The 15890-nt window shown below is 38.4% G+C and overlaps 1 protein-coding gene across 1 annotated transcript; it reads left to right on the forward strand.

Annotated features, from left to right (window-relative positions):
* The first annotated feature begins 7 nt into the window (after positions 1-7).
* sord (sorbitol dehydrogenase) lies at positions 8-13470 on the forward strand. Its single transcript, XM_062963209.1, has 9 exons — positions 8-142; positions 3393-3426; positions 5195-5359; positions 5631-5790; positions 7041-7159; positions 8107-8172; positions 9385-9560; positions 10618-10739; positions 12650-13470. The coding sequence occupies exons 1-9, from the start codon at positions 71-73 to the stop codon at positions 12813-12815; spliced, it is 1080 nt and encodes a 359-aa protein (XP_062819279.1). The 5' UTR covers positions 8-70; the 3' UTR covers positions 12816-13470.
* The last annotated feature ends 2420 nt before the right edge of the window (positions 13471-15890 follow it).

Raw genomic sequence — 15890 nt, forward strand, 5'->3', positions numbered from 1 at the left:
TAAAAGCCGGCTGAAGGGGCCCAGGGGTTTCTCGTTCCAAGGCGGAGGAGGAGAAGCAGCAGCAGCAGCCATGGCAGCTTCGGGGAAGAGCGGGAAGGGCAACCTCTCTGTGGTGGTGCACCGGGCCGGAGACCTGCGCCTGGTAGGGAGGCAGCCATTGCAACCCATTATGTGGTTTGTGTGTCTCTGGTTTGTTCAATGAATAGGCTAACTTGGGCCCTTCAGGTGTTTTGGACTTCAACTCCCAGAATTCCTCACAGCCTCAGGCCTCTTCCTTTTCCCCCTCAGCCGCTTAAGCGGCTGAGGGGGAAAAGGAAGAGGCCTGAGGCTGCGAGGAATTCTGGGAGTTGAAGTCCAAAACACCTGGACGGCCCAAGTTGGCCCATGGTCATATTAATAGTCACTTAATACAATTAATAGTAACAGATAATAATAGGGCACCATTACTCTTTATTTATGGCAGTCACTTAATAAAATTAATAATAATAGTAATCACAGTAATAATAGATAATAATAAAAGACAATAATGATAGCTAATAAATAATAATAATAATAGGACACCATCACTTATTTATTTATTGCACTCAGTACAATTAATAATAATAATAATCGTATAATAGTAATATTAGAAATAATAATAATAATGCAGAAATACAGTAGAGTCTCCAAGCTAAATGGGCCGGCAGAATGTTGGATAAGCGAATATGTTGGATAATAAGGAGAGATTAAGGAAAAGCCTATTAAACATCAAGTTAGGTTATGATTTTACAAATTAAGCACCAAAACATCATGTTATACAATGAATTTGACAGAAAAAGTAGTTCAGTACACAGGAATGCTATGTAGTAATTACTGTATTTACGAATTTAGCACCAAAATATCATGATGTATTGAAAACATTGACTACAAAAATGCATTGGATAAACCAGAATGTTGGATAAGCGAGTGTTGGATAAGTGAGACTCTACTGTACTGTTTATTTATGGCAGTCACGTAATAAAATTATTAATAACAGCAATCATAGTAATAATAATCATTGATAATAACTATAATAATAAGGCAAAAATATTGTTTATTTATGGCAGTGTAGATGTCAACCTATATATCATTAACAGCTCTAAGATCTTGCAAATTCAGGGCTGTTGCTTGAGTCTGTAATGTGGTTTTCCCTGTTTCCCTCTCCCTTATCACATATCATTTTCTATTGCGTCATCTCATGGTGTGACCAAAGTACAACATTCTCAGTTTATTTTGGCTTTTAGGGAGACTCCTGTCTTTATTTGCACTTTGACCCATTTATTTGTCTGTAGCTCCAGAACCACTTTTGCAAACATACATAGGAGTTTAATGCAATATTTATATTTTGGGCATCATTTTGCACCTAAGCAAGCAAACCTTGAATATGGCCACACAGCCCGGAAAACTCACAACAGCCCAAGCAAGAGCTCTGTTCTTTATTTATTTATTATTTATTTACTACATTTATATCCCGCTCTTCTCACCTCGGAGGGGACTCAGAGTGGCTTACAAATCAAATGTACATACAATATATTATTAGCATAGCACAATATAAGCATTAAATTACTATATTGTACTATATCATTATATGGTAATATTATTAGTAATATTACATTTAATATATAATATATAATTACTATTATTATATTATACTAGCTGTGCCCGGCCACGCATTGCTGTGGTGAAATATAGTGGTATGGGAAATAAAGTCCTGAGGAATTGGTGGTAGTTAAGGTAAAGGGTCCCCTGGGCTGAGTGGGTTGCTAGGAGACCAAGTGAGCGGAGCTTAGCCTTCTAACTGGCAACAATTGGATAAAAACAATTATTCCTCTCCCTCTAATTAGGATTTTATTTTTCTTTTCTTTTTGTTGTATCAACCTAGAGGCATGGATGAGGGGTTGTGCTGTCAATTTTCGAGGTTGTGGGGTGTTTACTTTTGTTGTTTTGTCCGCTGCCGTGATGCCATCACTCTTTTATATATATAGATTATTATTAGTATAATATTGTATTACATTATAATATTATTATAATCTTCTTGCAAACTATTATAACAAAACTCCTTGTCGATGTAATTCTAATACACTTCTAGCCATTGCCTAACTCTACTATTTAAATCCCGAAGTTGATACATGATTTACCAAATCCCCCATTGATTCAATGAGTCCATTTGGGTTGCCACTAAGGATAGGAGGACCTTGAACAAGTCACACTCTCTCAACCTCAAAAGAAGGCAATAGCAAAGCATTTCTGAACAAAGTTTGCTCAGAAAATGCTTTCAGGTTGCCATTCCGATCGGAAGTGATATGAAGGCACACAGCAAGAATAGGATCCAGGCCACAATTTGTAAAAACAAACCACAATTAGATGTTTCAATGGTTGGAGTCTTGCCATCCTGAGCCCTCTGTACAGTTATCACAAATCAATATTATGTTTGCTCACTGGTTAAGCATTAAAAAAGTCTGTTTCACCTCCATAGTTTTACTCAATTATCTGATTTCTCTTTTGTTTTATTAGCATTCTGTACCAAATTAGAGTTTAGAGTTTAGAAAGGTGTCACTGATATGATGAGGATAAAGACTGATTGTACTCAAGTCTTTGTTATGTTTTACAGGTATATAAAAGAGGTTGATCAACAGAAGCGAAATTGCATTTTTAATTGTTTATGTTAGGAATGTCAGCATTTTCTGCTCAGTGAGAAGTTGATTTTTGTGTGTGTATTTATGTATATATGTGTCTGTAAATCTAGTTCCCAATTATTCATAAAGGAACTAGATTTACATATTGAGCATTTCTTATCCAGAAAGCCAAAATATTCCAAAATCCACATGGGTGGCTGAGACAGAAACATATTTGCTTTCTTATGTTTCAATATACACAATGTTTCATGTACAAAGTTATTATTAATATATAAAATGACCCTAGGGATATTTATTTTATTTATTTATTACAACATTTCTACCCCGCCCTTCACACCCATTAGGGGACTCAGGGCGGCTTACAAATATAAAACACACATATAAAACAGTTGCAATCACATTTCAAATCATTTGAATTAAATTACATTAAAAAATTCATAAATATACAAATAGATATGAAAGTAGATATATGTGCAAGATGTATATGAAACATAAATTAATTAAATGTTTAGACTTGAGTCACATCTCCAAGATATCTTATTATGCATGTAAGTTTGACCAAATCCAAAACACTTCTTGGTTCCTAAGCATTGTGTCATCTTGTCATAGACAAGCAGTATTGGACTTGATAGGAATTTACTAAAAATAGGCCACCTGAATGGGATCCAATATACTCCTAGAGTAAGCAGCAGCCAATTTTCATGCAAGTTGAATCTTCTTTATTTTGTCTCCCTGCAGGAAGATCGACCAGTCCCTGAACCGGGACCTAATGGTAGGTTTGCTAAGCTTGTTGATATGTAACTTATGGGTTTCTTAAAAACGTGAGGTGCTTAGAATGTGATTTTCCTGCTTCTTGGCAGGGGGTTGGACTGGATGGCCCATGAGGTCTCTTCCAACTATGATTCTATGATGTATGTTTCAGTTTATATGAAAGCTTCTTTTGTTAGATCTGAAACCAGGCTGGTTCATTAATAAGTCAATTTCTGATTCTCAAGCTTTGGTCTTCCAGATGTTTTGGACTTTAGCTCCCAGAATTCCTGACTGTTGGAAAACCACCTGGAAGACCAAGGCTGTGAAACACTGATGTAGACAAATGTTGCCAATCTTGAAAGTTATTCAAAGTTAACACCATAGATGTGGTGCTTAGGCAACCCAAATCAAGAACTCAGATTGTATCCTTAGGAATGGACCTTCAGAGGTGGCATAACAAAAGTATAGCAATCACATTAAAACAGGTAGAGGATTGTGTGAAGGTGCAGTTCTGGCACAAACTTGGCTTGGCTCTCTGGCCGTTTTCTCTTTATCCCACCTTCCATCCAACTTTAAGCAATTGTAGAGGTGCACTGGGTATTCCTTGCCTGAGAAAACCCTATGAAATTCACGGGGTTGCCATAAAGCAATAGGCAACTTGAAGGCTGCGATCTGTGAAGGCCGTGATCCGATTCACCATTTCCTTGTTGGAGTGAAAAAGCAAACAGAAAGTTAACAAGTTCAATCTCAAATAGAAATGTGGCAGGCGGGTAGATTAAAGATCCAACATGTCTTAGCAGGTAACTTGCAACAGAAATATTGGCAATGGTTATTAAACTCGACTGTCCACAAATCAAACCTGCCTGCTGTTGGTGGCAGATATTTGAAACGTTCTCACAGTCTTCTGAAAAGACAGAAGAAAAGAAACGTCGCCATTTCAGACCTTCTGATTTGCACATAACTAGGAACCACTTTTCGAACCTTCTGCTACTGGGATGGATCCAGGCCTAATTATACATGTGATTAAACTATACCTCATGTTAAATGAGTAGCATGATGTTTTTAAACAACACTCTTGCAAAATAGAAAACAGTGGGATAAGCGTCTGTAAAGCTATCTAGGCTGGGATCGTCACATGCAGGAGGGGGCAATTTAACCACTGCCCATCTGATTTTTATTTCAAAATATTATTTATTTATTTATTTATTTGCGACATTTATATCCCGCCCTTCTCACCCTGAAGGGGACTCAGGGCGGTTTACAAGTTATATATTGACAGCATTCCACCATGTCTCCTGTGTCAATATAATAATATATAATATTGATAATATGCTATACTAATAATATAATATATTGTATATATATATAATATTGATAATGATTTTATGATGTAATACAATATAATAGTCATAATACACTATTATAATTGTATATTATATATTACGTTCAATATTACTAATAATATTGCAGTATAGTGGTATAGTACAATATAGTAATATACAATGCTTATATTGTGCTATGCTAATAATACAATATATTGTATGTACATATAACTTATAAGCTGCCCTGAGTCCCCTCCAGGGTGAGAAGAGCGGAATATAAATGTCGCAGATAAAAAAATAATAAATAATAAATAGTCCTTACAATAGAATCAGTGAGGCTGTATTTAGTTTACTAGTATTGCTCCCATTTATTTTACTGTGGATCTAAGCCACCCAACTTCTTTAATACTTCAGATGACAGATATTTCTCAGACATTTTCATTCTCCGCCTTGTCTCTTTTCTGATAGAAGTGCTTCTAAAGATGCATTCTGTCGGGATCTGCGGCTCTGATGTGCACTATTGGCAGCATGGACGGATTGGAGATTTTGTTGTGAAGAGCCCAATGGTGCTGGGCCACGAGGCCTCAGGAACAGTTGTCAAAGTGGGATCTGCAGTAACACATTTAAAAAATGGTGAGCAAGGGCCATTCTGTCAACATAAGACTCTTTTCCTGGTGGTGACTGAGTGGTAGAATTCTGTAATTTAGTCTCAGAAACATTCATGAAATGGTTTGCAAAATCAAGATAGCTTTTCTGGAGGATAGTAGCATTTTCCCCACTATCCACTTGGTGCTAGACCAGGAACTGAGGCCTATGTGTGGTCCCCAGACTGTCTGAATATTCCCATAAAACATGAGTATTTGCCCAAGTCTCCTATCTTGCTATGGCCTTTATTGTCTCCCAGGTGACAGAGTGGCAATTGAACCTGGGGTTCCCCGGGAAAAGGATGAGTACTGCAAAACGGGGCGCTACAACCTCTCCCCAACCATCTTCTTCTGTGCAACCCCTCCAGACGATGGAAACCTGTGCCGCTATTACAAGCATGATGCCAGCTTTTGCTACAAGTGAGTTGCGGATGCCTTTTGGGAATGGTGCATTATGGAGCAAGATGGCCCAAGCTGGGTTTCTTTGGAGGGGAAATGTTAGGAATGGTTGCTTTTGTGAACTTAGTCCGCAGAAGAAATCCCAGCCATGTAATAAGAATATGATAGAAAGCATAAGTGAAGTTTAAAACAAAAGTAATTGTTTTGTCACTGTATACAATTAAGTAGCGTGATTACTTTTTAGTACAGAGTTCTGAGAAGTGTTTGGACATGCAGATTCAAGGAAAGGATTAGATAGTTGGCATATGATTCATCCTCACCATCCAAGTGTTTCTAAACCTCTAATAGCTAGTAATGAGTGACAGGATTATGGATCATTGCCTGGTGTCTTCTTACAGCCTTACTAAGAAACATCAATTATTAACCATTGCTGAAAGTAACGGTAAAGAAGGCACCTGAGTAGATGACTTGAATACGTTGTGAAGTCCAAATAGTGTTGGTTGACTAGATGGGTAGATAAGTAGTAAGAAATGCTTGGTCAGAAGTTACGAGGGCTATCCAGAAAGTAGATTACGTTTTGGAATTTAAAATGAACAAAGTATAGGAGAAAACATTTACCATATGCAGTTGAAAGCCACACCCAAATGCGACTTCTCAACATAGTCGCCATTCAAATCTAGGCATTTATCATAGCAATGAATGAGCTTGGCAACTCCTTCCCCACAAAACTCTGCCGCTTGCGTCCTCAACCAGCCGGTCACCCCTTTCTTCAGCTGTGCATCGTTGCCAAAACGCTGCACATTGAACTGGATTATTTGCTAGTGTGGACTCAGATAACCCATTTAGAGCAGATATTGTGGACTGTCTGCCTTGATATTCTGAGTTATATGGCTGTGTGGAAGGGCCCTAAGAGGAAGGGAAGACACAATTGAGAACTGAAGAGGTGCTCTGCAGGATATCTTTTCTAGATGAGCCAATCTGGCATAATGACAACAAAGCTCCCTTTTGAATTTAAGTTTCTGTTTCCATGGCTCACCTTGCAGAAGAGCCTTGACTGTATATATCGATAATTTACAATTACCATGCAGAGTTCTCAAAAGTTTAAAAAAATGTTTTCCTTACTTGCTTCTATTTGCAAAGCAGTGTTTTCCCATGAAATAGACGATCAGGAGTGGGGCAAAGGAGAGAACTGGGAAGCCTAAGGTCTATATAGAATGGTTTCTGAGGATTTCATTTTAGGTGAAAGGTATTTTTGTCTTGTCTTGTTGCAGGCTTCCAGATAATGTTACGTTTGAAGAAGGAGCCCTCATTGAGCCCCTTTCTGTTGGGATCCATGCTTGCAGAAGGGCTGGAGTGACTCTGGGAAGCAAAGTTTTCATTTGTGGTGCTGGTATGGATAACATGTGTCCTTTGTTTGCTTTTCCAAGCTTGCAGCCTCCTCAACTAGACCCAGTCTGAGATACAAAGTGAACCAATTGCCTCAAGTGGCACTTGCCAGGAGATGGGACAAAGCCTTCTATTTATGCCACTAATGCAAACAATGTGGTTTGGGGCTCTCTGCTCTGCCAGCTAGCATAACCGAATCTGACTTTACATAACTCAAAAGTTTTCAAAACCATCTATTTGTTTTCTACTGCTTTGTTATTATTGTTTGGTGACTTTTCAAATTATATACTTTCTCACTTTCTTTCTCTTTCTCTAATACACTAGGGCTAAGACAGGTTGAAGCAACTGCCTCAGTCAGCCGGTTTGGGTTGTCATGAAAAACAAATGCAGTGTTAACTTTAAAAACTTTGCTGTTATGTTATTATTTTTATTGTTAGTGTGGAATGGAGCATGAGATTTTGTAGCTTTTCTTGAATCAGGAGCCAAATTAGCTTAGCCAATTTTGTGTACTGTGGCCCCTTCCAGACAGCTGTGTAAAATCCACATTGAACTGGATTATATGGCAGTGTGGACTCAGATAATTGTGTATTATCTGCTTTGATGTTCTGGGTTATATGGCTGTGTGGAAGGGCCCTGTGTTATTTGACTTGAGAAAATGGGATGACATTGTTTGCAGTGTTGCCTCAGTCAGCAAAATGACTCAGAATGGCTCTGTAAATGTTTGATGAAGGATAATATTTTTAAAAAATCAACACAGTACAGTTAAGGACCCTTCCACAAAGCCATATAACCCAGAATATCAAAGCAGATAATCCACAATATCTGCTTTGAACTGGATTATCTGAGTCCACACTGTGATATAATCCAGTTCAATGTGGATTTTATACAGCTGTGTAGAAGGGGCCTAATAGAAACCTCCCTGAATGTTTCGCTCTCTGTTTTTAATTTCAGGTCCTATTGGGCTTGTGACTTTGCTGATCGCTAAGGTAATGGGAGCTTCACAAGTTATTATAAGTGGTAAGAAACACATTCATCGGCTTATCCCTTATGTTGTTCCTATCCATAGTTCAGCTCTCCAGATTCACATGGGATTAAATGCTGTAGTTGTCAGGGTGTGTGCAAAGCTACTTCAGGGCCAAGAGAAAAACAGGTCCATGCAGAACAGTGCATTTGTTAATACAACATAATTTGAAATTCGGTGTTACAACGGAAGGGGGCGGCAGAACATTTCTCTTAGCTTCTGCAAATAGTAGAATAACCTTGCTATGTTTTATTATCCTTTGGATAATTGAACTTTACTTCCCATCCCTGCTTCTCTTGAAGAGGAAATAGACTAATGTTACTCATGCTTTCTTATATATAGTCACATATTGCTGTTTTAATGTGTTTATGATATGTGTTGTTGAAGGCTTTCATGGTCAGAATCACTGGGTTGCTGTGAGTTTTCCGGGCTGTATGGCCGTGTTCCGGAAGCACTGTTTGTGTTATGCTTGTGTGGCTTCATGTTGTTTCCTACTTATGGAGGCCCATCCCAGGAGTTTCTTGGCAAGATTTGTTGAGAGAAGAGTTGCCCTCTGAGGCCGAGAGAGTGTGACTTGCCCGAGTGTAACCAGTGGGTTTCTATGAATGAGCAGGGATATTAAACCTGGTCACCAGAGTCCTAGGCCAAAGCTCAAACCACCACACTGGCTCTTGTGTGTATGGCTATGATCCTATATTTTAGAGGAAGGAACTGCAAATCAGCCTCTTAGTATTCCTTGCTTAAGAAAACTTTTAAACAGAGAATGGATGGCCATCTGTTGGGATTGCTTTTTACATCTGTATATCTGACTGCTACCCTTCTGCTCTTAAGAGAGGCTATTTCAGAAGAAGAATAACACCATCTTCATCTGAAATGGTACAGCCTAGAACAGTGGTGTCAAACTTGTGGCCCTCCAGGTGTTTTGGATTACAGCTCCCAGAATTCCTGGCCATTGGTGAAGCTGGCTTGTCTAGGAGTTGGAGGCCCAAGCATCTGGAAAGCCACGAACTTGACACCTCTGGCCTAGAGAGAGGAAATAATGTCCTCATTTCTGGACTCGAGGACAAGTCAAGTTTTGTTTCTGATGGGAATGTTGGAACTGTGGCGACCGTCTTGATGGATTTGTTTGAGAGACATTAGCGGTCTCAGCATCCTTTTCTAATGGTACAATTGCAACTATTTTTGTTACCCGTGTTCTTCTCTTATAGATCTAAGTGCCTCTCGTCTTGAAAAGGCTAAGGAAATTGGGGCTGATTTCACCATCCAGGTAAAAGGCGAAAGCCCCGAGGAATTGGCCCAGGCGGTGAAAAATGCACTTGGTTGCATGCCTGACATCACGCTGGAGTGCACTGGAGCTCAGGCCTGTATCCAAACTGGAATATATGTGAGCATCTTTAAACTAACCCATATAGAGATGATTCAATTTTGACAAAGTAATGTTTTCTCCCTAGAACTCGCTTCCCAGCTACTGTATGCTTCCAGCATCTGGATCGGTGACTTAATATCCAAAATAGACCAACAGCAAACACAGTTTTTGAAGTCCCTCTTCCAGCTCCCCAGATGTGTTCCATACTCTGTGTTGCTACTTAAATCCAGAGAAATACCATTGTCAATAAAGCCTGGTGGGGTGCACTTAAATATTGGCTCAAGACCAGAGTTTTCAGTCTAGGTTCCGGTCTGATTCCTCAATTATAATAATAATAATAATAACTTTATTTTTATACCCCGCCCCATTTCCCCGAAGGGACTCAGGGCGGCTTACATGGGGCCTAGCCCGATAAAACAATCAAATATCAGTAACACAACAATAAAACAATTATACCAATAAAACATCAATATCAGTAAAACAATTGTTAAAATCAACAAGAAGCATACAAGAAACATACAATATTAAAACAGGAGACTAATTCATAAAACCCAGAACAGAATGTGCCGGTAGAAATGGACAATTAGCTCGGGATGAGTAGTTAAGCAGTTGGTGTAAGATCAATTCTAAGAAAGCCCCTGCCATCGGCCTTTCCACATCCTTCTTAACTCATCTTGGCTTTGATATAGTTCTCAAATCAGTCAAACAGAAACTGTGGGACACTGCCTTTTGTGAGCTACATTCTTGTTCATATGTATCTTGCTCCCCAAGTGCTCTGTCCATACACACAACAAACTACTTAAACCTGAATATGGTCAAATATTGTTTATTTTCCCTAAAACTCATGAAAAAACCCAATAGCATGATGGAGAGGGAGTTTCTGGAAATTGTAGTTCAACATTTAATTTTTCCAAGCTCTCTAAAACTTACTGCAGGAAAAAAAATGAGAGAAAACACATAAAATTAATGTTTTTAATGGTGTGGTATTAGCCTTAGAGGCAAAATTGCCCTACAATCAATTCAGCAAGATTAATAATATTGGAACTCCTCTCCTAACATTTTGTTTTGTCCCCAGGCGACCCGTTCTGGTGGGACTCTGGTTTTGGTGGGCCTTGGCCCTGAAATGGTCACAGTGCCCATTGTGAACGCTGCTGTCCGAGAAGTGGATATCCGGGGGATATTTCGATATTGCAATACGTAAGTATATCCCTGAGATCCAAAAGGGATGATTAGTGACTTGGATCATTGTGTTCAAAGAAGGAAAGGGAAAGCTTGCAATTGTGATGTGCTTTTCTGGTTTTAGCATGTACTTGATAAGCAATGAGACCCAGTGTGTTGTAGTATATTTATTTATTTACTACATTTATATCCCGCCCTTCTCACCCCAAAGGGGACCCAGAGCGGCTTATAGATGATACGTACATACAATAAATTATATCATTAGCATAGCAGAATATTAGCATTATATATTACTATATTCTGCTATACCACTATACTGTAATATTATTAATAATATTACATGTAATATATAATATAATAATATAAATTATATTACTATTATATTATATTACATTACAATATTATTATCAATATTAAATGTATATACAATATATTATATTATTATATACTATTGTATATTATATTGTATATTTGTATATTTGGGCTTTAGACTATGCATCCCTTCTCAGCTATAGAAATCCACTGGGTGACCTCAAGCAAGTCAGGCACTTTCAACCTTTGAACAGATCTTTCCAAGGAAACTTTGCAATTGGTCCATCTAACTATAAGTATTTGCTTTCCATTGCATTTCAGCATCTTCCGGTTTCTCATAATTGTATGACACATCCATGAGAAATGCATTCAGTTTCAGAAAGGCGCTTTGCTTTTGTGATGCTCTTTACTGTAATATTCTAAATTGTGTTTGTGCAAAAACTTGAAAAACTGGTCGCGTTGGTTGAAGAATTTCGGGAATTGTAGTAAAAAATGACCGTTCTGTGACATTATACAGGACAACACAATTTGTGTGTAAATGATAATCCTGGGTCTTCCCTTAGAGCAGGACTTCTTACTCTTTTCCCCCAAGGACCCCTTTTCAGTCTGATAAATGTTTATGTGTCCCTGGAGGTACAGGTATATAAAACAGGTATACAATTCAAACATTTACTGATAACAATTCAGCATTTTCAAGGCCTCAGATGGCTTTTGATGTTCTTTTGACACAAAATGCAGAAGCAACCATGATGGTCATCAAATAAGTTGCAATATTTATGTCAAAGTAATATCTTTATCAGTTGATCAAAAAGAGCGCAAAATAGTGTGCATACTTTTGAGATCTCCAAATCTTTTTCCCAGCAATGACATTGTGAAAGGTGACAAGAATATTTTTTCCCATCTTTTGCAATTGATCTTTTTTCATCTTGTCTGCTAAACCAGTGCGGGGATTTCAAAAGCATGTACACAATTTTGTGCTTTTTCTGATTTGCCCTGATGTTCAATTTGGATTCCCGAACCAAGTTTTAAAAGCAACGTTCTTTTGGAGGTTATTTACATACTGCATTATTATGACCAAATGACTTCCTTACACAATACTGCAAAATGCCTCCAGGAATTATCTTTAATCATCTACTCAAGACTGTATATTTCCAGATATCACAGAATGAGGTCTGATGAAAAAGTTGAATAAAAAATGGAGCCCTGCGTCTGAACATGCTCAGTACAATCACATGTCTATAGTCCCTCCCACACCAAAGAATCAGCATATCTATAGAATACACATTAGCAAATATAAGGTAAAGGTAAAGGTTTCCCCTGATGTTAAGTCCAGTCATTTCCGACTCTGGGGGTTGGTTTTCATCTCCATTTCTAAGCTGAAGAGCCAGCGTTGTCCATAGACACTTCCAAGGTCATGTGGCCGGCATGACTGCATGGAGCGCCGTTACTTTCCCGCCGGAGCGGTATCTATTGATCTACTCACATTTGCATGCAAATGAATAGTGAGAGGCTTGAGAGATTGCTATTTCCAACAATAATGATATATTCAATTATATTCAGAGGACATTGGGGATTCTTTTGATCAACTTGTAACCTTTCTTCTTTTTGTCTTGTAGGTGGCCCATGGCGATTGCGATGCTTGCAAGCAAAAAAGTGAATGTCCAGCCATTGGTCACCCATCGCTTTCCTTTAGAAAAAGCTCTGGATGCTTTCGAAGCCACCAAAAAAGGCATTGGGATAAAAATCATGCTGAAGTGTGATCCCAGTGACCAGAATCCATAAAATACAAATGAGCAAACAAGAATGCTCCATCCTACTTCTTCTAGTGAAAATGGGGTACTTAGATTTTGTTAGGAACTAAGAAAAGTGCCTGGTTTGACCTCTGGTTATGATTCTAAATGGGAAGGAGGGATCTAGCTTAGTCTTCTAGCTGTGTATGCATTTGAAAAGGGAAGCACTGTTTAGATATGAAGTTCAGCCCTGTGAAATCGGCCTCCCACAATTCCTAACGGTGCTTTTGACCTAAGCCTGTGCCTTCTATGACTATTGTAGGAAAAGGCACTTCCTCATAATATTAAACCCCTGAAGGGCATGTCGACATGTTTCGGCAAGCAGCTGGCTTAGAGACACGGCTGTAATTTTAAAGTGCAGAAGGATTTACTCCCAAATCCCAGGTCTTCCACAAGGGCCTAGGGGCAGAAACCACTAACAACATATTTCACTCCAAGTCCCATTATACTGATCCTGCCTTTCAATCATCTAGCTCTGTTGACAGATCGTCTAAGCCATCACCAGGAAACAGGTCCAGGCAGGGCTGGGCAGAAGGGTTTCAGGTACTGCACGGTTTGACTCTTCCAAGTACAGTACTAATTTTTCAGAATTGCTACTGTCCTTTAAACTCAGGGTAACTTGGAAATAAAGTCATTCTATTGAGTAATCTTCCTTTGTGTCTTTAATGCAACTGGGATTAGTCAAAGTTAGCAACCAGCTACTGGTGATATGTTATTTCCAGTGGGATGGGCTTTTCGTTCTTCTCACATTTGCGGATTTGATTTTTGTGGATTTGGCCTGCTTTAGCATACAACCCTGCAACTTCTCAGTACAGTAGAATCTCACTTATCCAAGCTAAACGGGCCGGCAGAACCTTGGATAAGCGAATATCTTGGATAATAAGGAGAGATTAAGGAAAAGCCTATTAAACATCAAATTAGGTTATGATTTTACAAATTAAGCACCAAAACATCATGTTATACAACAAATTTGACAGAAAAAGCCGTTCAATATGCAGTAATGGTATGTGGTAATTACTGTATTTACAAATTTAGCACCAAAATATCACGATATATTGAAAACATTGACTACAAAAATGCCTTGGATAATCCAGAACCTTGGATAAGCAAGTCTTGGATAAGTGAGACTCTACTGTATCAAATTTCAGCAAAGGTTTATGCGTTTTCCCAATCGTTTGCACATAATTGCAAATCCAATTTGCATAGTTCAAACCACAGTTCTTTGTGTCCATCTTAGATCTGTCTAAATAATTGTTAACAGAAAAACCACTGACATTTAATACTTCATTTTTTCTTTGATGCTAAGGAAGTTGAGATACTGTGAGTTTTTCGGACTGTATGGCCATGTTCCAGAAGCATTCTCTCCTGACATTTTGCCCACATCTATGGCAGGCATCCTCAGAAATGTTGGAAATTAAACAAATGGGGTTTATATTTCTGTGGACAGTCCAAGGTGGGAGAACATCCGTGCCTGTTTGAGGCAAATGTGAATGCTGCCATTAACCAGCTGGATTAGCATTGAATGGTCTTGCAGCTTCAAAGCCTGGCTGCTTCCTGCATGGGGGAATCCTTTCTTGTGAGGTGTTAGCTGGCCCCGATTGTTTCCGGTCTGGAATTCCCCTGTTTTCTGAGTGTTGCTCTTTATTTAGTGTCCTGATTTTAGAGGGTTTTTTTTAATACTGGTTGCCAGATTTTGTTCATTGAAAGCCACTGAAATCCATAAGCATGTGGACAATTTCAACAGAAAGGAGGAAACCATGAAAGTGAACAAAATCTGGCTACCAGTATTAAAAACAACTTTAAAATCAGGATAGTAAATAAAGAACAACACTCAGAAAACAAGGGAATTCCAGGCATGAAACAATCGGGGCCAGCTAACGCCTTCCAACAAAAGATTCCCCCACGCAGGAAGCAGGGGGGAAATTCGGTCCTCCCCGTATTATTTTAGGGCCTTTTTTAACAAAAGGAAGTGACTAGAAGTCAATTCGTGTCCAATTCGAGGAATGTCTTAAGTTCTCCAACATGATGTAATATATTTGTAATATAGCAATTCAATCAAGAGGAGAGGCCGACAGAATTGACGTCTATAAAGTCATCAAAATGCATCACCAAATGAAAAGCTGTGAATTTGCATACTTTATATGTATGTCTGGAGATATAACAGTAATGTGGCAGAGATAAATGTTTAACCTCTTCACAGTTTCTGGGAAATTCAGAGGTTTGGTTGCCAATACACACTTACTGAACATATAGAGACTAATGTCACAGTTCTTCTCTGTGTGTGCCGTCTTAGGCTGAGACAAAGATATAGCAGTCTTAGCCAGTGATGTAGTTCAGTACAAATATTGTATTTATCACACATTTCTTAAGAATATGAAATGTTTTCTTAACAGGACTTGAAAGGCCCATTTGTTTGAAATTAGACTGGTGAGGAAACTTGAAAACTATTCACTCAGGTGAGAGCTCAATTGAGTATATTTATTCAGTTTGTATCTTCACGCTTTGCAATGATACAGCTGACAACTGTCTGAAATGCAAACATTAAAAAAATAGTTAAACACAATCCACTTAAGAGAAAGTTACACTTAACTTTCAGATAAGGATGGATAGGATTTGCAGCCTCAATAATCGAGCTGTTCACTGCAAGGGAATCGACCTGGAAGTAAATAATAATATAGTAGAGTCTCACTTATCCAATGTTCTGGATTATCCAACACATTTTTGTAGTCAATGTTTTCAAAACATCATGATATTTTGGTGCTAAATTTGCAAATTCAGTAATTACTACATAGCATTACTGCGTATTGAACTACTTTTTCTGACAAATTTGTTGTATAACATGATGTTTTGGTGCTTAATTTGTAAAATCATAACCTAATTGGATGTTTAATAGGCTTTTCTTAATCCCTCCTTATTATCCAACATATTCACTTATCCAACGTTCTGCCGGCCCGTTTATGTTGAATAAGTGAGACTCTACTGTAATAATAAAACTTTATTTATATACCGCCCTATCTCCCGGATGGGACTCAGGGCAGTTTACAGTCATAAAAGCAAACACAAACAT

Source organism: Anolis carolinensis, unplaced genomic scaffold (genome assembly GCF_035594765.1).
Source record: "Anolis carolinensis isolate JA03-04 unplaced genomic scaffold, rAnoCar3.1.pri scaffold_11, whole genome shotgun sequence".
Taxonomy (NCBI): Eukaryota; Metazoa; Chordata; class Lepidosauria; order Squamata; family Dactyloidae; genus Anolis; species Anolis carolinensis.